General features: G+C 45.9%; 3 protein-coding genes across 6 annotated transcripts; 2 read left to right on the top strand and 1 right to left on the bottom strand.

Annotated features, from left to right (window-relative positions):
* The first annotated feature begins 3055 nt into the window (after positions 1–3055).
* Positions 3056–16368, top strand: rspo3 (R-spondin 3). Its single transcript, XM_076150284.1, has 6 exons — positions 3056–4062; positions 8047–8241; positions 8606–8749; positions 8842–8988; positions 9321–9506; positions 15183–16368. Exons 1-6 carry the CDS (start codon positions 3963–3965, stop codon positions 15398–15400), a joined length of 990 nt encoding a protein of 329 aa, XP_076006399.1. The 5' UTR covers positions 3056–3962; the 3' UTR covers positions 15401–16368.
* A 597-nt stretch (positions 16369–16965) lies between these two features.
* Positions 16966–18557, bottom strand: mdh2 (malate dehydrogenase 2, NAD (mitochondrial)). The gene has a single exon (XM_076150283.1). The coding sequence runs from the start codon at positions 18422–18424 to the stop codon at positions 17411–17413; it is 1014 nt and encodes a 337-aa protein (XP_076006398.1). The 5' UTR covers positions 18425–18557; the 3' UTR covers positions 16966–17410.
* Positions 18558–18600: 43 nt separating this feature from the next.
* On the top strand, positions 18601–22577 carry LOC143000986 (E3 ubiquitin-protein ligase rnf146-like). 4 transcript variants are annotated; one of them, XM_076150514.1, is made up of 3 exons: positions 18601–18664; positions 19332–19424; positions 19917–22577. In XM_076150514.1, the coding sequence occupies exon 3, from the start codon at positions 19930–19932 to the stop codon at positions 21100–21102; it is 1173 nt and encodes a 390-aa protein (XP_076006629.1). In that variant the 5' UTR covers positions 18601–18664; positions 19332–19424; positions 19917–19929; the 3' UTR covers positions 21103–22577. The 4 variants fall into 4 exon arrangements, with proteins under 4 accessions (XP_076006629.1, XP_076006631.1, XP_076006628.1 ...); XM_076150516.1 differs by having other exon boundaries at positions 18609–18746; XM_076150513.1 differs by having other exon boundaries at positions 18609–18751.
* The last annotated feature ends 745 nt before the right edge of the window (positions 22578–23322 follow it).

Genomic DNA, 23322 nt, shown 5'->3' with positions numbered 1-23322 from the left:
TGTGTGTGTGTGTTCTCATGCCGTGTGTATTTTCATAACTCTCCGCTCTGCCTCCTGCCCCTGTACCCCTCTCTCTCTCTCTCTCTCTCTCTCTCTCTCTCTCTCTCTCTCTCTCTCTCTCTCCCTGCTTGCTTCATGCTGAGAGAATGCGCCGGGTGGCCATTGGGATATTTGCAGCTTTAATAGATGCAACCTCAGAAAAACAAAGCTCCCTGCTTACGAGGGCCAAAGACTGAGCCGGCCGTGTTTGCACAGAGCCCCAGAAAGGCACGCGCCACCAATGGCCTCCCCCGCTTGAGCCCTGCCTAATTCATAAGCCCGACGACAGGACAGCGGATCAACGTTGTCAATGTCACCTGGGAATTTGTTGAGTCATAGGCCCGGGAATGAGGAGTTTGTAGATCACAGCGGCAGCGTGCTCGACGCTCCGATCCTGCTGAGGGTTTAGGAGCATCGTTTTCATTAACGTCAATATCGTGAACAAACACTATCTTTAGGATCACCAACAAATGAGGGAGTGAAAAGCAAATCGATTTTTGAGTTCTTTGCTGTGTTACTGTGATATTATCCTGAAATTCCATATAAGTACTTACAATCCCAGATGCTATTCCTCTGGTTGCACCATCTACATCAAATGGAAAACTCTTCTTGTGCATCATGGTTAGTTTTAGGTCTCCTCTATAGATTTCAAATTTAACCTACAAACAATGAAGTGATTCAATAAAAGTATATTTCTATTTTCCTCTCTGAGGTCATGTGCTGAATTTGACCACCTTCTTTTGATTTGCTTACACATATTCATTCAGTTTCGGCTCTGTGTCTCAGTGAAACTAGCAGCAGTATATGAAAAACAGAGATGTGTGTGGGATGAATTGTGTGTTTGTGTTAACTGTAACTTGTGCCAAACTTTGTGTGAAAGGCACGAGTGTGCCGCACACTCTCGTTCCCACTTCAGATCAAGAGCAAAGTTAGATTAGGGCCAAATTCTGGGTAAATGTGGTATGTTAAAAAAAAGCACCCTAAGCACCTTTGGTTGGGAGGCTCCATGCACCTGCCCGGCTTCATTTACAGGTGTCGACTGATTCTCTCACTGGACAGCCACAGGGACTGACCAAGTGACCTTAACCTCCTGCACCCCAGAGACACGTACACACAGAAACTCACGCACACCCAAACACACGCACACACACACATGCACACACACACACACACACGCTCCTACCCCCAGCGGATGGCTGGACGACTTCAGTCTGGGACACAAAGACGAGCATTATGCTTCTTACATCCCTTCTACCGATCCTCTGGGACAGAGGGACGGAGCAACATAATAACCTTTCATGGTAATATTTTGGCTTTTTTTTCCCCGTTGGTTGGAGTTCTGTTGTGATAAATGTCGCAGTCTGAAAAGTACGACAACCCCATGTGAGGAAGGTAAAATGATTTCTTACTCTTAACGTAACTCCATTAATTCTGATTTGACAAGTTTGGAGATTACAAATGCACAAGTATAATACACAACTTAATACCCAGAGCCGGGGTTTTGGATTGGACAGAGGAGGTGAAGGGGTTTGAAACAATGCATCAATCTCTGTTATGTCTCGCTGTCCCACTCCTGAGTTAGCACAGGGCAAACGGGGGAAGTATTCCCATAAAGAATTAAAGAGCCCACACTGTGTTTGCATTGCTTTCCACAGCCCCAGTGACTGATGGAAGACCAGAAGCCACGGCGTAGAGAGGCACTGGGCTTGTGCATACTGTTCCCCCTAAACATCAACACACTGGTTAGACAAATGAGACCCCCACCCCCCCACCACCCCCCCTCTTACTGCCGCAACTGACTAAACCCTGAGGTATGGCCAAGTCACAACGTCTAAGAGAGCATTCATCATCAAACCTCCTAAACCTGCATTTATTCTCTGGGATTTCTGGTGACTAATGGAGCAATGACTGATGATGGACAAGCTATTACTATTTGCTGGATGTGATGATGTATCAGACAAACCTGTGTAGCACCGAAAATAGGCCGAGTCAGGGAAGCAACGTATAAGACCTGAAATCTCTTCCCCGGCGTGATTCTAAATTGTGCTTTGAAAAGTTATTTCTGATGATGTTTGATGTGAGTTGTAGCAATATAAACGTGTCCACATTTGGTTGAATGAACAAGGTCAAGTGCTGTAGGCTGCCATTGCTTGCTGATACCCATGTGTCTTTCTTTTCAACGAGCGTCGTGCTTTTATGGAAATAACCCCCTCTAGAGGCAGCAAAGAGAGGTGCTGCTCCATCTTCCATCAAGGAGCTTCACCCAACTACGTCTCTCTCTCTCTCTCTCTCTCTCTCTCTCTCTCTCTCTCTATCTCTCTCTCTCTCTCTCTCTCTCTCTCTCTCTCTCTCTCTCTGCACATTAAACACACTTCCTCTTAAATTAAAAATGTAAACAAACAAGAATAGAAATGAGCATGTTCTATACGCATCATCATCATCATCATCATCATCATCATCATCACACATTAAATAGAATTGTGAGATTTTCCAACATGTGGATGTTTAGGTTCAGATTATTAAACCTTAAACATCTTTGAATTAGAGTTAGAGCATTGATCAATGACGTGATCCATGACACAAAAGACGCAAAATGATTTAATGAAAATAATCCAGAGCTTGATCAATTATAAATGTGTACTCTGTGTGAATTGTTGATAAATATGAACCTACGTTGTTAGGTCATACTGTATGTTCTTCTTTGCATGTCATCTCAGAATGATGGAGCTTCAACATGTTTAGAAGTGTAGGTATTGTAGGTTAGGTTATAGGCTTTATTAATCGTTTATTAATCGATTCGTTGTTCGAATCGTTGAATCGTGCTCAGTCGTGCATTATTTTACGTTAAGTTGTGACGGACATGTGTATTTAAAGCATCATTCATATATAAATGTTTTTTCCAGTAGTTCTAAACGCAGACACAATTCATTCCCTCTCTCTGTCTCTATCCCCCCCCTCTCTCCCTCTCTCTCTGACGCGGGGGCTTGCCTTCTAAATAAACTTTGCAGCTCGCAGGGGGAGTGAGAGAGAAAGAGAGGCTGCAGAGGGCTGAAATCATCCGCGGGTCGGCAGGAGGGGAGTGAATGAGTCCTGCACGCAAAGCACAAAAGCGCTGAAACTGCGGAGATTTTAGTTTGGGTTCCAATTGCCTGCTGCTGCTGCTGCTGCTGCTGCTGCCGCCGGAGAGGTGTGTGTGTGTGTGCGTGTGAGTGTGTGTGAGTGTGTGTTACCGCCGCGACAGCTGCGGAACACACCAGTTAGAAGTTTGATTTGCGGTTATATACCAGCGATGATCCTGGGATGACTTTCAATTTTTGTTGTTGTTTTGTTGTTTTTGTTGCGCTTCTTCCACTGATGCTGAGTTAAAGCCGAGCGCCTCCCCGCCCCGCTGCCCGGCACAGTAGAGCGGCCACACGCTCCAGGAACGCACCGCGCATCCCCGCTGAGAGACACACACACAAGGCAATTTGGAGTACAACAAATGGATGTAATCTCTTAAACATTATGAGAGAGTTACGATAGGCCTTAATCAACCATTCTTATCATTGATCTCCACTAAATGTCTCTACTTTCTTCTTGCGCACAGCGGATGATCATCGAGTTTTTGTCTGTTTGTTTGTTTGTTGTTTGCTTTTTGGAGAGGGAAATGATCTTTGCAGTGCGGATAACTGCTCCCTGACTCATCCCGGGTTTAGGATCCCATCCAGGATGTTACAGTCTAAGCGGCCCAGGCATCATTGGGCCACAGTCCACTACCATCACCACATATCGCCACATAGCTGGGGGTCCTGCTCGGTCTAGGGATTACATCTGCCCTCTCTACCTTCTGCCTCCGTCTGGGGGGAAGAAAAACGGAATCTTATCCAGAAAGTGACTTTGGTGAACTTTGACATTGGCTTTACGAGTCTCATCTCTGGGCTACTATGCAATTACAACTGATCTCCTTTGTTTTGATCATCTGGCACTGCATGGAATACACTGGTTGTCAGCAGCACAGCAGCTCCAGGCACCGGCAACATAAACGTAAGTGGATTCAAGTAAAGGGCGGCATGCTGCCCGATGTGCGGCACACACACACACACACACACACACACACGCACGCATGCACCCACTCACGCTTAGTTGGATCTGACTTGCTTTATAACTCACCATGTGTTTTACTCCCAAATGTGACAATCTGCATATTATGTCACCTTTCACCAAAAGTTTTGATAAATATGACGTCAACATATTTTGTCAATATGTTAACTTACTAACGGAATTTAGATTTATACAAAGTTATTAAAACATAAGGAGCTCCAGGTGACGTCGATGCATGTTACGCACTTCAGCTGTTTGTTTACACTGTTAGTGAGTTTGAATCGACTGGTTTATCGATTGATTGATTGATTGATTGATTGATTGACTGACTGATCGATCTTTCGATCAGCTGCCAAATCCAACTCGTACTCCGGCCTGATATTTCTCCCTCATCGATAATTCTGCCACAGTCATACCGCTCTTGCATGCGTTTCCCTCGAACCTCAGTGAGACAGATAGTGCTGCGGACCACCTGAGCCCCCGCAGCAGTATAGCAGCCGCCGCGGCACTTCACGTTCTCTCGCCCCGCAGGGTCCCCGTCGCTCTCTAGCGGTCAGCGCGGCGGACCGCAGCTCAGGCACGGAGGCATCAGACAAGCAAGCATCCGCGTTCAGCGAGGCAGTCAGGGGCAGAGAGTTTGGTTTGATCACATTCACTGTAACTCTCTTCAGATGTTGGTTCAAATAGTTCAACTTTACGCCATGTACAACAAATATTGATTTAAACCAGAAGCTTGTCTCAAAACCAAAGATAATTGATTCTTATGTATCTGAAAATCTGAGATGTGACTGAAGTATTTGTTCAGTTTTGTCACTGATCAAAATGTAGGTTGATGCCTCATTGACATCAGCACTCCAAATAATGTATGTTGCTATACTGAACACACTCAAAAACACTTCTTATCTCTCTGGGCTCCAACATGACGTCTCATCTCTTGAGTTATGTCCCAGCTTTTTCCATGACCCCAGGAATTATGTATCAATAAAGTATACTTTTATATTCTTCCTGCACACCTTATCCCTGAGGGTCTCCAGATGTGCTCTGTGGCCATGCCTGTTACAGTACAGCGGTGATAACTGGAATATTCCATGTATCACTTGCCAGCGTGGCTGAATACTGTCGGTGATCTACAATAATAGACCTTCAGAGTGATGTTTTTATCTCTGCCACCTGTGGCTCACACTTCTCTCTGCATCTCTCTCTCCTTCCATCTGATTCCACTGCTCTGATCAGTAGAAAAGCAACACTAATGTGTGTTTAACTCCCAAAAAAGACCCCATTGGAACCAGTGGATTACAACATATGGGGTTTAGTGTGTGTTTATTGTGTAGTTTCAAAGAGGTCCTTAGGCTACCATTGATTTGGCAGTTGTGTTCAGTTTAGGATATGTTAGGTCATTCACAGCTACAATTGGATTATAATGGTATTCTGTAGGGTGGAACAACAGAAATGTGTATCCATGCAGTATGTCTCAGTGTGGCATTTGTTCTGCAGTGTGAAGGCCTAAAATTGTGGTATAGGGGCTGAAATATATAGGGAATTTACTATATCATACACACGTCCTGTATCTTCCTTTCACATCATCACATAGCCTCCATGCTATAAGAACAAATTCACTTTTGATGGGAGAGGGTTAAGTTTTTGTTCAGGTTTCTGTCTTTCTGACTCAACCATTAGTTGGCGGGTCGGCCTGAATTGCCACCAAGGACGTGGATGTCTAACACGTCCAGAGATATCAGGGAGGATGGAGGGATTAGCCGGTGAAGGGGTGAATGAGTACAGACTTCAGAGGGGAAACGGGGGGTTAGAATAAGTTAGGTGTCAATGACCATTCAGTCATCTGGCCAAAATAAGCATGGAGAGGCTGAACCCAAGCTTCCTGTCTGCCATGACGCATCCAGAAATTCATTTATATATGTATGTGTCTGGGTGTTAAATCACAGAATCCAAACAATCACTGGATTTAGCTGTTGATGTGAGGGTTTAACATAGAACATGCCTTGGGAATCGCATGCATGACGATGATGATTTTTATTTTTTTCTAAACCGACCAACTGTGTTTGTGTGTGCGTAGGCATGCAAATGTGTTTATTCATTTGTTGGTATGTTATGCAAGACACCGCTGCCCAACTGAGGTTGTGTTGGTGCGAGTGAAAGGGCAAGACCAGATTCCTGCAACTTAAGACTTCTTTGAATCAGGGCAGCTTGGCAGGAACACATGTGGGCAAATGGACAGCAGTTGTAAAGATTGTCGAGATATTTCAAACAAAGCGTGGATGATCTACGGCAACCTGGCAGCAGCACTCCGAAGCAGGAAAAATGCCGACTTCAGATGCCCAGTCTGAGAGGGAAAACGAATACCCTCGGTGCTGCTTTTGGAGAGTCCTCTCTCGCTGCTAACACGCGTGACTACTGTGCAATTTCCAGAACAATTCCTTCGGGAATTGGAACAACAACGCAACACAAGTGTGTGCTGCATATGTGCGCTGCATATGTGCACTATAAATCACAGGTGTCATTCCTGGCACTGGTGAGTAAGGTTGAAACAAGCTCATTACTGATTTCAGCCTTAAACCTAGACACCCTTTAGCAGTCAGTGTGCTATAAGGGATTCAAACCTGTTTGCTCACAGTGCCCTGCATTTGAATGGTCGGAATTCTGAATACGGATAGCTCTTGACAGCAGCCCATTCTCCTTGGTTCTGGAAGTATATAAATATATATGAAATGTTGCAAGACATTGATGGCCTAAAGTCACATTGATTTTTCTTCCTTTGTCCTCTAAATTCAGTTTTTATAATCCTTTGGTAGACGGATGCCCTTGTACCGATATGTCTTGAATCATGAAACAAAAATACTGTCTATAAAATGTTATATGTGCCCTAATAGAATTGAAATTATCAGTAATTTGTGGATGAAAAACTCAGGTGAGTCATAAAGTCATCATACACAGTCAGATTGTAGGAGATGAAAACATTACTTTAAAACCTATCATGGTAAACTAAACACTGCAGCACTTAGCACACATGTACATATACAGTCACAAAGATGATTTATCCTAAATGACTCAATGTGAGTCAGAATCCATTAAATACACCAAGGGTTTGATTGTTTTGTCATTTGTAAAACTGGTGAAGATGCTACGCATCAAGTGCTCCACATTTAAGTAAACAGATTTATTGATGCAAGTCCAAATGGGGCCATTAATGTATCTCCTGTTGACTGGAAATGGGATTATTGACATCTAAGGAAATTGCTTCGTCATCTAAGTTCAATATCCACACCATTTCATGCTTGTTGTGCTATTGTTCCATTGTTGGTCCGAGAGACGCAACTATTGTACAATGAGTACGTCTGAAGTGATTGTTGGTTTTTTACAAAGCAGTGAGGAAGTTCATATTCAGTCAGATACAATGAAATGAGCTGTATCAGAAGCAGCATGCATAGTTGTTTTCTTGGTATCCTGATAGACTCTAATTTAGGTTAAGATATATTTGGATTATCATATATAAAAGGAGATCAGTGTCTGAAACACACATCCACATCACTGCAAACTTGAAGTTCAGTAAATAAAAAGAAGCTATTTTGTATATACAGAGTGAACGAACGGCTCATGTACTCTTGAACTAAAAAATAGAGACCACACCCTCAACTGAATGAGGTTAATGTAGTTTATTAAACACGGAATAAAGTAGGAAGGACACTGGAGGAAGAGAGCACTCAAGGATACTTTGGCATGGAGCTCTGGGTGGACATCATGCAGGTTTGCACGCACTATGATGTGCTGATCCTCAGTTCTGGCCAGGAGGAAAAAAAGTGTAAAACAATAACAGTCTGCAGTCATATTTTATGTGTTTCTCTTTTGTGATGTTTGAGATTCACACTTCTGTCTCCCCCGTCCCTCATATACGTGTGCTCGCACCCACAGAGATCTCTGGTGTGAGCTCGGGGTGCCAGCAGGGCGGCTGTCTGACCTGCTCGGACTACAATGGCTGCCTGTCCTGCAAGCCGCGCTTCTTCATGCACTTGGAGAGGATTGGGATGAAGCAGATCGGGGTGTGCATGACCTCCTGTCCTCCGGGCTTTTACGGCACTCGATCCCCGGAGAGAAACACTTGCACAAGTAAGTGAGAAGAGCCATCTTTATTTGGATACTATGACAATCTTCACTCTCCATATGCAGATCTTCACCAGCAACAGTGAAGTGATACTCTTGCAAAGTATGACATCGCATATACATACAGTATGTATAGCTGAGGAACTTACTATAGGTACTTACAGCCCGTTAAAGTGATGACTATACACAGTCATCTTACCTATCTAAACACATTAGTGAAACTCAAAGCAAACACTTAAAGAAGTATAGCAGTTTTCCTTTTGGTGACATTAAATTAAACCAAACGCACAAACCCTGACACCCTGTATATGCAACACGCACAAGACTTGTGTGGTTTAAATGAAGTGGTGGGTCTGTGTTTCTCTGTCAGAGTGCAGGTCGGAGTGCGATTCCTGCTTCAACAAGAACTTCTGCACGCGCTGCCGAGTGGGATTCTACCTTCACCTGGGCAAGTGCCAGGAGAGCTGCCCTGAGGGTCTGGTCCGCAGCGACACACAGAGGGAGTGTGTTCCTAGTGAGTGTGTTCAAATTTGGCCTTTGCATCTTCAGTGATTACAGAGCGATGGCTGTAATGTTGAGACATGTGTGATGGGTGTGTCATTGCAGAGTGCCCCGCCGAGTGTGACTCGTGTGTGAACAGTGACACATGCACGCGGTGCTGGCCGGGTCTGTACCAGCTCAATGGAAGGTGCTACCGCGCGTGTCCAGAGGAGTACGAGCCCAATGATAAACTCATGGAGTGTACGCCACAAGGTCAGTCTAGTGTGTGTGTGTGTGTGTGTGTGTGTGTGTGTGATAATCCTTAGTTTTCTGGTTGTTTTTCATCTCGAAACTGACATCTATAGGTGGCAGGTTGGCCATTCATTAAGAGAAGTACTCTAGAATCGAACTGAGCCGAAATGAAAAGGCAAAAAATTTTACGTAAACACCAAAATGTGATACTGAATATCAATGAGGTCATAGGTATTCAGAGAGTGTATCATTTGTAAACACCAATGGCTACAACAGGCTCGATTTGTGGGAGTTATTTTACAGAGTTTTACACATTCACACATTTGAACCCTCTGGCTCTTGTCGTCTCTCAGTGCACTGTGAGGTGGGTGAGTGGAGCGAGTGGAGTCCCTGCTCTCGATCTGGAAGAACCTGCGCTTTCAAGCGGGGCCAGGAGACCCGGACACGGCAGGTCCTCCAGTACCCGTCGCCCCTCGGCAGACCCTGCCCTGAGATCTCCGAGATCAAGGAGTGTCTGATCAAGTGGAGGAAGTGTCCAGGTAAATAAATGTGAAACAAGAGGAGGAAAGAAGAAATAACAGAGCTGTAGTGTGTTTGTTCTTTGCTTCTGGGTCGAATCCTGCCACCAGACTCTTAGGATCCACTGCTTGATCTCCAGCTATAAAAAAACCCAAAATGTTTAAAATGGGTGCATACTTGACATCGCCCATTGTAGTTTTGCTGACCCCAACATGGTGACAGCCAACATTGTATTTGTGACACATGGCACGATTTTGGCTCTCTATGAATTCCAGACCTTGCCGCTCCTCCGCTTGTACAATCAGAGCGAGTCGTTCTTCCGTTCAGGACTATGAGTGTTTACTCAGAGGATTGTCATTGTGGTCAGAGTGGAGGACAGTGGGGGGAAACACACATGTGTGATGTTGCAATAGGCTTGTTGTGTGTTTTCCCACGAGACCTCTTTGGATTGTTAAACATTGAAACCGCTTTCTCTGCTTCTAGTAAACATGGAATAGCGTGATCACGTCTAATGAAGGGAGGGAAAACGGCCCTCAGACGGGCTTGTCCCTTTAGAAAACTCAGCGCTGCAGCATATTTATGATCACGTTGTGTTGTGTGTGCACTGCGTGTGTGTGAGTGTTTGTGTGTGTGTGTCTTGAGGTGGTTGGCAGCTACGGATGGTTGTTTTTCTGCCTGGACTCTGTAGTGTGAAATGATAGATCGCAGACAGGGCAGGAGGCTGAGATCCAGCCCCCTGGGGCCTCACACTTACAGAACAAACTGTGTCTGTGTGTGCGCGCGCATGAGTGTGTGTGTGTGTGTGTGTGTGTGTGTGTGTGTGTGTGTGTGTGTGTGTGTGTGTGTGTGTGTGTGATGCAGCAGAAATGTAGTTTGACTCCAGAGCAGAAACAGCCAGCTCAACATCAACATCCTTCCCCTGGGAGGCACGCGGCGACCCGGGGATCAGTATTGGTTTATCCCCACAGCTGCCAATACACACACTTGTACAGACACACACACATACACACAAGCACACCCACAGACACACATAAGCACACACACAGACATATACACGCATGTACGCACTCGAATGCAAATACAGATATACCACCCAAATCGGACATAAATATGCACCTACACACCGGTGCACCTACACAGGAACAAACTTTACACAAGGACACACACACACACACTCACACGTCATTTACATACCAACTAGTCAGTCGGTCAGAGTTTTAATGTAGACAGTGAACTGTATCTTCTATCCCTCACACTATCTCCCTGTCTTACTCTTGTCTATCTGTATGTCTCTACTGATCCAATCCCCCAGTCTCGTCCACACACACAGACACACACACACACACTGCCCTCCACACCAAAGAAAACATAGACCCCCATATAAGCTCCCCACTGGCGCTCCCAGTCAGTCGAGTCGGGGCCGAGACTTAGCATGGAGTCGACAGCTCTGTTGATCTAGCCTGAGCCTGGAGAGAGAGGGAGGGAGAGGGAGCGGGAGAGAGAGAGGGAGGGAGGTAGATAGAGAGAGGGAGAAAGAAAGCTAGAAAGAAAGTGGAACAGAAGATGTGCAGACGTGGTGTAGCGTGTCACACACCACAGGCCCCGTTTATTGACCCCATGCAGAGTGTGATTACCCAGCTGCCCTGACTTTGAGAGCATCCCTAGTGAATGAGAGCTAATTATCTGCTTCGGCGCGTCCTCTACTCGCTGTTTACGTTCTGCACACGCTAGAGGGTCAGTGGTCCGACCTCGGAGAGCCCCCCATAATCCTCCAGAAGCCCTCAGACACTGATACATCCTCCTCCTCCTCCTCCTCCTCCTTACCTCCTCTATTGCAGACACTCCCTTTTTCTTCCCCTCCCCCCTCTGTGTTGCCTCCTACAAACGACAAACGACTCCGCCAATTATTTGCTCGTTGTTGTCCTCCATCATCGCGCGCCTCATATTTGTCTCCTGTCCTCCTTTCCCCCTACACAAAAAGCTCCCGACCATTCACTTGCCTTAGACATGTCTTATTGTCTCTTGTCCACGCTAGCTAGCTTTGTCTTTAAAATTTGGGGATGTTTCACAGGTACGCGACATCTTCCAAAATGCTAAAAGATGCTAAAACATTAGCGGCTGTGCTAGGTGGCCTATTATTAACCTCTTCCTCCACTTTGCCGGCCAAAAAGTTTGGCCCAAAATTGACTTGTAAATGATAAAATGTCAGCAGCTAGACACAGCTGCCCGTTAGCAGTTGTTGCTAACAATCACACACAAAGCTAACATGGTGATGACTCAAGCGCAAGCCACAAACCATCAAATTTTTTTGGTATTTAAGATTTTCTCCAATGACTCTTGTGTGTTTAATGTTTACTTGTGTAGTAGGGAGCACCTTAAAATGTTTTGAATGACTGTCAGAGCCGTTATAGACAGAAACACGTAGCCGTATGCGGGCTCTTAGTGTCAGGCAAACTTGGCTCGGCTCCTCTCTTACAATGAGACCACAATGAGAGATTGTGAATGTTTATGCACACATCCTCATCCGCCGCCTTCTCTTTCAAGTGAACGCTGGCTAATTTGTCCTTCCACCGACCTACAGTTCACCTCTCTATCTCTCTGACCGGATAGACCACATGCCCTCTGTAAACCCTAGCACCCTTTAACAGCCCAAACACACACACACACATATATACACACACACGCACAACTCACCACCGATGGAGCTGTTTCTACTTAAACACGAAGTGAAATTCACAATTCATTGACCTGCACAGACTTTAACAAATGTACACAGCAGCGCAAACCAGTCAGTGATGGTGGCAATGTACCCCAGACACACACACACATACCCTCACACACACACATGCTGGTGACCATACGGCAGGCATTCCACTTGTGGGACAGCTCATAGCCTTTAATCCCAGCCTGGCTCCCGCCAAAAGCTCCCCGGACGATGGAACGCCTGCCACGGAGGATGTGCCATCACAAAACACACTGTGCTCCTCCAACCACACATACAAACACTCACACACATCCGCTTGCTTTCTGTATCCCTGTGTTCTCTCGTTTAATCTCCGGTATGTCCTATTCCACTGTCACTCATTTTATACTTTCTCTGGGTTGTTGTCTCTCTCTCTCTCTCTCTCTCTCTCTCTCTCTCTCTCTCTCTCTCTCTCTCTCTCTCTCTCTCTCTCTCTCTCTCTCTCTCTCTCTCTCTCTCTCTCTCTCTCTTTCTCTCTCTCTCTCTCTCTCCCTCTCTCTGTCTCTCTCTCTCTCTCATTGTGTGCCAGCACGCCAGACAGTCTGTGTGTTGTGTCCCACCCAGTAAAGCCCCTCTCTCTATGCTCACAGTACAGTTTGCTGAGTTGTATCCTATGTGAATGTCCTGTAGCAGATTTGCAGAAGTTACATTGCAGCCACAGTCAGTTTAGCAGCCTCGGAACGAGAGGCAATGTTTACACTGTACAGGCAGTGTTGTCCGGGGAATTGTCTTCTTTTGATTTTGACTCAAAATAGAAATGTTTTGTCTCAAATAAGGAACTAGATGCGTGAAAGCAAAACACAAGAGTTCCACAATTTGACATTGTCCCATAAAATATGCTAAAATGAATACTTGGATAAATAGTTCTTAACAAATAAATTCCCATGAAACACTATTACACGTATTCGTTCAACTTTACATGTATGACATCGCCTTGTTCATTACCAGAAACTATGTCACTCTGATTGACAATATTCAGTGAAAGTATTGATAATTTAGTAAATGTCCATTGAAAGTGGTTAAAAACCTCTAAAGGTGTCTCATGCTGGGTCCATTACCAACTTGTCAACACACAGTTTACAAAGCCCATCGGAAACTGTTCCAACTAAGCAAATGCGGGTTAGTTTGATAAACAGTCTCCTAATCATTTCAACACTGGCATGGATTAAGTTTCTCCTCTGGCTTTACAAAAGCACAGACTACAGTATGACTAATCCACTGAACTTGTAAATAGTTATGGTGTCAGGATAGAGAAAACAATGAGAGCGAAGGGGACTTCCTGTGTTTATATAGGACATGAGGGCAGACCATGTATGAGTCAGTGCACCAGATTACACCATCCATACATCCAAAGGTTTTACTTTATTATTTCTGGTGCACATTTTACTGCCAATACTGTGTTTATATACTATATACAATATGCATCTTTGCAGAAAATACAATAATCAGCTTGTGTTTACGAGGGCCATCCCTTGTTTTTGTCTTATTTACCAATACTTAAGCCCTTATTCCTGAGCTTTTTCAGTACTTCTGGGAGAAGACTAATCCCAGTGTGCTGCTAGACCCCAGTATCACTCCGGGTGGAACCTGGGAATGTGCGGGTCAGTCTGAGCTGGCAGGCAGGGCAACTGTGATCCCCTCTCCCTGGTCCAATCAGAGGTCTGGGTTGATTAATGAACAGACTTAGAGAGGGAGACGGTGAGCGTAAGGGGGCAAACATGGAGCAGACAGGAGGGCGTAAGAGAGAGCAGGGAGAGAGATGTCTGTCTCTCTCTCTCGCTCGCCTCTCTCACTCTATCTCTCTCTCTCTCTCTCTCTCTCTCTCTCTCTCTCTCCCTGTGTCTGTGCCTACTGCCTACTTCAGCAGTTTCACAATCCCTGACCAGCCAGCCAACCATCCAAGCAGGCCGTGCTGCTCTGTTCCACTCACACATGGACAGCAGCAGCACAACAACAGGAAAGGGCCTCTGGTTTCACTAGCAGGTCCTGTCTCCAATCTCCCTGGGGGCGGATCTTGTTATTATCATTAATAACTTTAGCTCGAGCAGAGATAAACCTCCAGCATTCCAAAACTCTTGGTTTTGTTTATGAGATGGTGTTGCAAGAACAGATAAATTAGGGGTTTATTTAAAGGCTTTCTATTTTGGACAAAGGCTGCTCATCAGAGGGAGAACAGTTCAGTCTGAATGGTTAAAGGCTGACATCTAGTGGTGGCTATAGAGCATTGCAAGAAAATATGGTCACGCTTGGAGATTTGCACTTGAACATTCTTTCACTAATCCATAGCCAGCTGCACATATATAATCACCTTTTGTTTGATTTATTCCTCAGGTTGATACATAAAAGTTCCAATTAGACTGCTTGTTCATTATCTGTTGCATTTAGTTTGTCCAGTTGTCAAGCAAGAATACTCCTTTGCCCTTTAGCCATTATAAAGTGCATGACCCCAGTTGCTAAAATTAGCCTGACACTTGATATTCAAAGGGTATTAATCATTTTCCACTTAGTTAGGTACAATACAAGCTTCTTCAATGTTTCTTTTTTCTTTTTTTTAAACAAAACTTTAAAAGAGATTCGAGGACAAGCAAAGAGATAGAGCAAAGACTTCCAGTTATGTGGTGTCTCATTCTAAGACATGTACTTGACTCAGCTGATTGTATTTCTATTCATTTTTGGTTCCAGAATAGTCAGAGAGTAACTGAAAATACCTCTATGTAACATACAGGATGCCTCTGGCTAACTTTGCTTGATTGAATGAACAATATTGATACAGACATACTGACTGCATTTTACACATGTTCTGCATACACTGAAACCACTATAGCTGTATGGCTTGAATTTTATGTTCTATAAAATGAAATGCCTTTGGCTTTGAACAGAAAAGAGCAAACAAGAAGAGTTTATCATTTCCCTCTGTTGATTTTTCCCCCCTATTTCTTTTTTTTATTCGTAGGGAGAAGGAAGGGTGAGCGGAGAGAACGGAGGAATCGCAACAACAGGCGAGACAAGGAGAATCAGGAGGGCAGACGAGAGAGGAAGAGGAAGAGAGAGAGGGAGAGAGACACGGTCAGCGAACGTGAAGACTCTGATAACAGCAACAAAACGGAGCACAGGCAGCGTCGAGGCCAAGACACAGAGCCCGTCTCCCATGCAGACAGCCCCGCACAGTAGTGCTGCGGACCCGGTCTAAACGCCTCCCCCACCCTCCTTCTCGCCTCGACCCATTCTATCTCCTCCTACTCCACCCTTCACCCCTCACTCCTACCCACCGTTTGCCCCCCTCAACCCCTCACAGCAGGGGGTGTTGCTGCTACCTGTATGATTTGAATATACTGTTTATGCACAAGCGGGATGGGGCACATGCAGCCACCAGGCTTTGACAAATATAGACGTTTAAAAAGTCTTTTTTCTAACCCTCTAGCCTCGACTCCTTCACCTCCACCACTGAGAGAAGAGAGAGAGAGAGAGAGAGAGAGAGAGAGAGAGAGAGAGAGAGAGAGAGAGTGTGTGTCTTTTGGAAAATGTACAGTTAAAAGACACGGCTGAGACTCCTGTGCAAGAGTCCACAGCGGGACTGATCGAAAACAACGTGTCTGACTGTGAGGAGGAGCGGCAGGCAGACGGACAAAGAGACAAAGAGGTTATACTATGAGCTTGTTGATATGGTTATTTAATGGGGGCCTGGTACAACATTGCGCGTCTTGGTTTTTTGAATGTAGATTTTACGACAACATGTAGAACCATTGTTTATTATTATTATTATTATTGTTCATGTTCTTTAGATCTCTTTACAACTTTATTTGGTGCAGAATTTGTTCTGAAAAAAACAAGTTAGGGCTCGCCAGCTTGACGTCTTCATAATCACTACCAGTAACACATGTGGGAGAACCTGTATGAACCTGCAAATCATAGAAACTGATTATACCGTCAGTGGCGTAATGTGAAAAAAATGAAAATCATTAACATGCTGCCCCCTGAAGTCAAAAACAAAAGATAGTTTTGTCTGGATTAGTGATAAAGCTAATCTACCAGATTTCCCCTGTTACATAAATGGGATTTGTGCTCTCAGTAAAGCTCCTTGGCATGGAATAAAAGAAGCACCTGTATGTCCAATAAAACTATAATGGGTTTGTACCTGTGTCTGCGTTTATCTGTTCTCTTTATCATCTTTGACCTGCGTCTTGTGCAACTTAAAAACATCTCCACACCCATAGAAAACAGACTTCAACCATTTGTTACCGACCGTCTCACGGTCATGGTCTCATTAGGGTGAAACTTGTAAAGCTGCATTTGCTTGTTATGGTGAGGACTTGTACTTCTACCGAGTTGCATAACTGGAAACGTTGTTACTGACACCCTGCCAAAATAAATTCAGTCCCAAATTACAAACCTCAGCTCAGTGAGTCATTGCTTAATCTGCAGCTATTGCGTTGTGATTTGTACTTCAGGGTTGTGAACCATGCAACAGACTCCTAATTTGGATAATAAGTAACTATGACTGCCAAAATGCAGGGACATTTGCAAAGAAGTTGCATTACTATTAAATAAAGTTTAGTTCTACCACTTTTTTCACAATCTATCCCTGAACTGTGTTTATCAATGATTTGACTCCACTTGCATAGAAGGTAGAGTTCTCTCTAGATCTAGATCCAGCTGCACAGTGTAAACTTGATGTGATGTTAAATGTTTTATCAAACCTGATTGTTCTATTATAATAAACAAGAATAAATAATGAATCCTTTTATCAACCGTTTATTGATGGAGTTAATGTTTTGCTCATCAGTAACATCAAGAGGCATGACAGTATTTCCTCCTCATTCATTCAGTCTGCAGTGAGACGCACACCAATATACTGTACATGTACATATATATATATATATATATCAAATTTCACATTTGACATTTGGAAAATATAAATAATGTGCAGTCACAGTACAGCGTGCCCATAAGTCATATGAGCGCAAGAGAAAGCCTTGGTTGAAGGGATGAAAGAACTTAAGTGCCTGAGAACAAGGACAAGACAAGGAGCCCTGTATCAGATTTCTCTACTGCTAAAAACAAACTCAAGAGGAAACACTGTGATAGATTTCAAAATGAACCCCAATGCCTTAATTTACAAGACTGAACAAACTAGTGATCATGGAAGCGGTTTTCAAACTAACTTAGTTCCCCCCTCCCTGTTCACTTCATGTTCACCACAAATTCCTCTCCCTTCTTGATGGAGCCCTTCAGCTCCTCGATGGCCTCAGCCACCAGCTTCTCCTCGAATGGAGACAGCCAGCCGAGACCCAGGTTCTTCTCGATGCCGTTCTTCCCCAGGAGAAGAGGTGTGGAGAAGTACTTGCACACCGTCTCCTCAGATCTGACGAAAGCGCATTCCACCACACCTTCCTTGCCATTCATGGCGTCCAGGACGGAGAAGGTGAAGCGGGCGCCAGCGTAGGCCATGGAGAGGGTAGCAGAGCCGGCTCCGGCCTTGGCCTTGACGACCTCTGTGCCTGCCTCCTGGATCCTGCCTGTCAGAGCGCTCAGCTGGTCAGCGGGGAACTCCACTTTGGGTGTGCACTGGGAGATGAGGGGGATGATGGTCTTCCCGGCATGACCTCCAATCACCGGTACATTGACACGAGCCGGGTCCAGGCCTTTGAGCTCTGCAACGAAGGCGTTCGCTCTGACAATGTCCAAGGTTGTGACACCAAAGATTTTGTTTGGGTTGTACACTCCATGCTTCTTCATGACCTCTGATAAGATAGGGATGGTGGAGTTGACAGGGTTAGCAATGACGCAGATCATAGCCTCTGGGCAGTTGCGGGCACAGGCATCAGCCAAGGTAGCAACAATCGTGGCGTTGGTGTTGAAAAGGTCATCGCGGGTCATTCCGGGTTTCCTTGGCACACCTGCGGGGATGACCACGACCTCGCAGCCCTGCAGTGCAGCATCCAGCTGGTCGGCACCCATGTAGCCGGTGACATGGGCCCTGGTCTCGATGTGGCTCAGGTCCGCGGCCACCCCGGGAGTGTGGGCGATATCATAGAGGGAGAGCTGACTCACCAAGGGGCTGTTCTTCAGCAGCAGAGACAGCGGCTGGCCTATCCCGCCTGACGCTCCGAGCACCGCCACTTTAGCGTTGTTCTGGGACGACGTGGATAAGCTCCTGGCCAGGCTAAGCGTAGGTCTCACTGCTCGGGAAAACATTTTGGCGTCGTTTGCGGCTTTACCTTGGTTATTCGATGAAAAAGTGCTTGTGGAGTCGCTCTCCTCTTTGACACCAACGTCCTCTAGCACGTAGCCACAAGTGAACAGGAAGACTTGTAAACGGTCATGCGTCGAAAATACGCCTCGTGCGTATTTACGTCACTTTTGCGTCGTCACGTTATGTTACGTCGACGCCTTCGTCTCAGCTTTTTCCAGAGGAAAACAAAGCCAGTTAACATTGTGAGTCGATAAAAAGGCATTTGCTTTTTCTAGTACACGTATTGCAATTTTTTACTACAGACCGACGCAACAAACCCTGACGGTGCGGTACGTATGCGGCACTCGTGTTGTCTCCGTCGGGACAAAAAAATTGTCGTTACCTCTCGTGTCGTCCTGTTAGAATAATGCTAATGCTAGACTAGCGCCGTCGGATGGACTCCGTCTATTTGCTGGAACCAGAGCGCTGTTCCGCCTAGTCCGCTTTAGTTACAACAGGTCTTATTGTTTCGGTCGCTTTGTCCACAAACTTAGTCCAATCCTTAACGCGTTTGTATGTGTACGGCAGACACCATACTTACGTTGTAGCTGCCAGTGTATCTGAACTTGTTATTTCAGGGACAGAGAGTAACGGCGTTATTTGTGTTAGCCGCGTCCATTACTGTAATTAGTCAAGGGTCAGCTGAGTCGGTACGAACAAGTATCACAGCTGAGCTCCCTGTTTGAACTTGGCAGTTTACAGAGCACTCCATTGTTCTGCACACTTCACTTGTACGTCGAGTAGAATGAACTTTAAGTAATTCTGTACGATACATATCTTTACATCTTTTATGTGATGGCGTGAAACTTGCTATTTGAAAGATAAGATGCATTATAAATCGTGTATCATCACAGTTTACCGTGTTTCCAGGGAGGACACCTTCACTGACGGCTCCTCTCCGTTTGGCAGTGGCACTCTGACGTCATCACTCCTAATGATACACCAGCATTAACAACACGTCCAGTAAGTATCAGATGATGGATTAAACTCATCTTATCTCATTATCACTTTTTGAATAAGTCATAGTTTGACTGTCATAGAGTCTTAATCAGCACCTCAACACAAACTAATGATCTAATTACATAAGTAGACATGGTGGCTCTTCATCTCACTCTCCCTCTGCAGCATGGACGTGTCACTTCTTGGGTAAGCCTGGCAAACAGTGTTTATATGTTTAACTAGAGGAGACAAAATTACAAAGTTAAATGCGCTCAAACAACTGTGTTCGCTTCCAGCAGTGTCAGGCTCTAAAGCTACATAAATAAACAATGGTGACATCATCGGGCTGGCAAAGACGCAACACTGAAGTCATCCAAACTAACCGAAGTTCCAACAGTTAAATATGTCCAAATCTAGATCAGCTTTGCCAGTTGTTTGCTTTTGATTGTTCGCAATTTGATTGTTTCCTAAGAATAAGCATACATGGACACACATTAACCCTTTCCCTCTCTTCAGTACTTCACCCAGGATGGCTAGTTGCGGGGAGGTCGACCACTCTGTCAGCTCACTTCCGTCCAGTAAGAAAGGCAGCAACGGTGGCGGTGGAAGTGGGAACAGTGCTGACTCATCGTGTTCCGGCTCCAGCACCTCGTCCCCGGCGCTGCCTGTACCAGAGTGTGCCATCTGCCTGCAGAGCTGCGTCCACCCGGTGCAGCTGCCGTGCCACCACGTCTTCTGCTTCCTTTGTGTGAAGGGAGCGTCCTGGCAGAGCAAACGCTGCGCCCTCTGCAGACAGGAAGTGCCGGACGACTTCCTGGAGAGGCCCACGCTCCTCTCTCCGGAGGAACTCAAAGCGTCGGCCGGGGGTCGCGGTGGGGCGTCGGGCGATCACGCCTGGTATTATGAGGGTCGCAATGGCTGGTGGCAGTACGACGAGCGGACCAGCCGCGAGCTGGAGGACGCTTTCTCCAAGGGCAAGAAGACGGCCGAGATGCTGATTGCTGGGTTTTTGTACGTGGCCGACCTGGAGAACATGGTGCAGTACCGACGCAACGAGCACGGCCGCAGACGCAAGATGAAGAGGGACATTTTGGATATTCCTAAGAAGGGAGTGGCAGGACTGCGTTTGGACGCTGAGGGTGTTACCGGGGCAGCGGGGCGGGAAAATTCAGCCGACGGAGCAGATACCTCAGTGTCTGGTGCACAGCAGCAGGTTGCAGGCGTCCCCTCCGTTGTTACAGCTCCTCCACCCTCTGCTCGACCTCCCGTCTCGCTGGGTCAGCCCGGTCAGCCCGGTCAGCCCGACAGCGTGCCCTCCCTGCAGGATGCTCTCGCTCAGCTGCAGCTCAGCCCCGGGCCCACACCCGCCCACGAGAGGTCTGAGGCAGGGGAAGGAGAGGAGGAAGACGAGGAGGAGGCCTCACCCTCCAGGTCCTCTGACCCTCACACCTCCGTGGACGAGTCCGGCTCTGGAGACTGGAGCGACGATGAGGAAGATGACGACGATGATGAAGAAGAAGAGCAGGAGGGGGGGGATGCGGCGCGCGTGGAGCCCTGGGAGGAGAGGCCGAGGAGGCAAAGACTGAACCCAGAGGACAGAGCCCCTCCGGGGGCAGAGTCCTCAGCCTCTCCCTCTTCCTCTTCCAGTAGCAGTGGGAGGTCCAGAATGCCTGATGGCCAGTGTACAGTGACTGAAGTGTGAAATGAAGTTGTCATCATCAACGCTGTCATCACCACATGGCTGCGATCCCTCCCATTAATTTATTCCTCTCTGTTTGCTGTTCACTCTCTGATCACATGTGGGTGGATTCCTTGGTACTGGAGAAATGAGCCGTGACGCGCTCGCTAACAAATAACATCCATACAAGTCTCCTATTCTGTTTCTAACTATGGAATATTGCTACATATGAATATATCTGGGTGAATTGTCGGCCGTGGTCATCCAGCCCGGCGGTTTCCTTCCCGGCCTGGTCCAGTTAACGCAGGAGTCCAGAAAGTGTGTGTGTAGCGCCCCAGCACAGGAGGCGTCAGATGGAAGGAGCATGTTGTTCTGAGCATCATAGAAGGCTCCACCAAGCACTTCATGGGAGAGGTGTCACCTGCAACCATTACTTTCCTATTCAGTCTATAGTTTTTGTGTTTACATTAATGATCCCTTGTACCCCGACAGCTTGTGGGAGTCCCGGGCCCAGATGGGTGTCATGTAGTGACAAACAAGGTCATTATCATAACGATGAACGGCTGCACTCTAATCTTCTACAGTTGAACTCTCTCAGCTAACATGGCACACAGATCAGGGCTCCTCTTACTTGACTGCTTGTCTCTTTAACGATGTATTCCCTGCTAACTCGCCCCTTGTTTCCACTCTTAAGACGTGCTTCAGATTTAAACTGAGTGTAGTATTTGGACTTTCTGGACATACATGTGATGGCTTTGAAAAGAATCCTCCCGTATGTTAACCTGATCATGAAAGTATCTAATCCCCGTGTCCTGGTAGTTCTCTAGTTTGTTGATTCAGGATTGTTCGACATGTTGAGCTGTGTGAGTGTGTCAAGTTCAGGACAGTAATTGAAGACACACGCTCACACGTGGCCGCTGATTTAATTCCCCTTGACCTGCAGCTTATAAAGTCTCAAATCGAGTTTGATTGATAAGCGAAGGAGCATAATGGAGTTGCATATCGACGGTATTTGAGCTTTCTCCTTCATGAATAAATGATTAGTAGTTTAATGTGAAGAGTATCCGTGTTGAGGCGTCTTCAGTGTTGGATTTGTGTCCCAGACAAAGGTATTTTACATGGGGGTGTGTTTCAAAGTTTTGTGATTTGTGCGTGTTTGAAGAGAGAGTTTTGTAAACACTACTGTGCGGGAGGACGCTGAGGGTTGATGTTTTTGGGGGGGTTTGAGTTTGATGAAGTGTTTTAGTTGTTTTTGTTTCTGATCTCTTACGCTTGTAAATCCAAATCCTAGGCGTGACGTCAGAGGAGGCAGCCAGGACGCGGCGCCGCGTTCGCCAACCCGGGGCAGAAATTATTTTTATATTTCATACCAGCTTGCGTCGTCATTTCACTCAGCCTCAGTTTTAGGATTTTAATTCTGAATAAAAAATTCTGTAACAGGTTTAGCTTGGCATCGTTTCCATGGTTTGTAATTTAAGAATAAAAATGTCTCATTTCATCATCCTAAGAGCTGTTTGTGTGCTTTCTGTCTCTTTGTGCGTCTCAGATCTTTGTGTTAAATGAGCAGGGCTGCATCAGTGAGCACAATATCACACAACCTTGTAGACAGCAGTGTAGTGAGTTATGTTCCCATTGAATTAAAGCAAATCATACGGAGAACAAATGGCCTTTGTACCAGAGATCAGTTTGTCCTGGAGCGAGGACATAATGTATCCTCTTAACCTTTCAGGGCTTGTTTGGTATTCAGAGCACAGCAGCCATTAGCGCCCCAGCTGGGTACCTGGCCAGGAAACACATGACCTCTGGAGGGGGAACAGGAGACAAAGAGCAGGCGTCCTCCAGGGCACCGTCTCAGTCTCCTCAATGCTTTAATGCCTGTTTGCAAGCTTCCATTAAAGGAATCTCTAATTTACAAAGAAACCTATGAGTGAATCTGAGCTGAATCCATTATGATCAACTGAACTAAGGCTCCTCTGAACTGAGGTAAAGAGGAAACAGTGCAGCATCATCATCCTCAGTCCTGCAGACAGATGCAGAGGCCTCATACTTTGGAGTCCTCATCAGTATGTGTGTGTGTGTGTGTGTGTGTGTTCTGCTGCTATCTGTCTGCTTCAGTCAGTCTCAGCTGGTCATGATCTCATTATTACCATAATCAGATTCTGAGGGAACCCAGAGGCGTGTGGTCTGTCTGATGGAGGCAGAGAGAAGAGAGTCCTTTGAGTTCCTGCTTCAGTAGAACTGTGA

The sequence above is a fragment of the Genypterus blacodes genome, unplaced genomic scaffold (assembly GCF_046128005.1).
Source record: "Genypterus blacodes isolate CSIRO-AG114 ecotype Tasmania unplaced genomic scaffold, CSIRO-AGI_Gbla_v1 ptg000052l_1, whole genome shotgun sequence".
NCBI lineage: Eukaryota > Metazoa > Chordata > Actinopteri > Ophidiiformes > Ophidiidae > Genypterus > Genypterus blacodes.
This window is presented reverse-complemented; position numbering and strand designations above follow the sequence as displayed.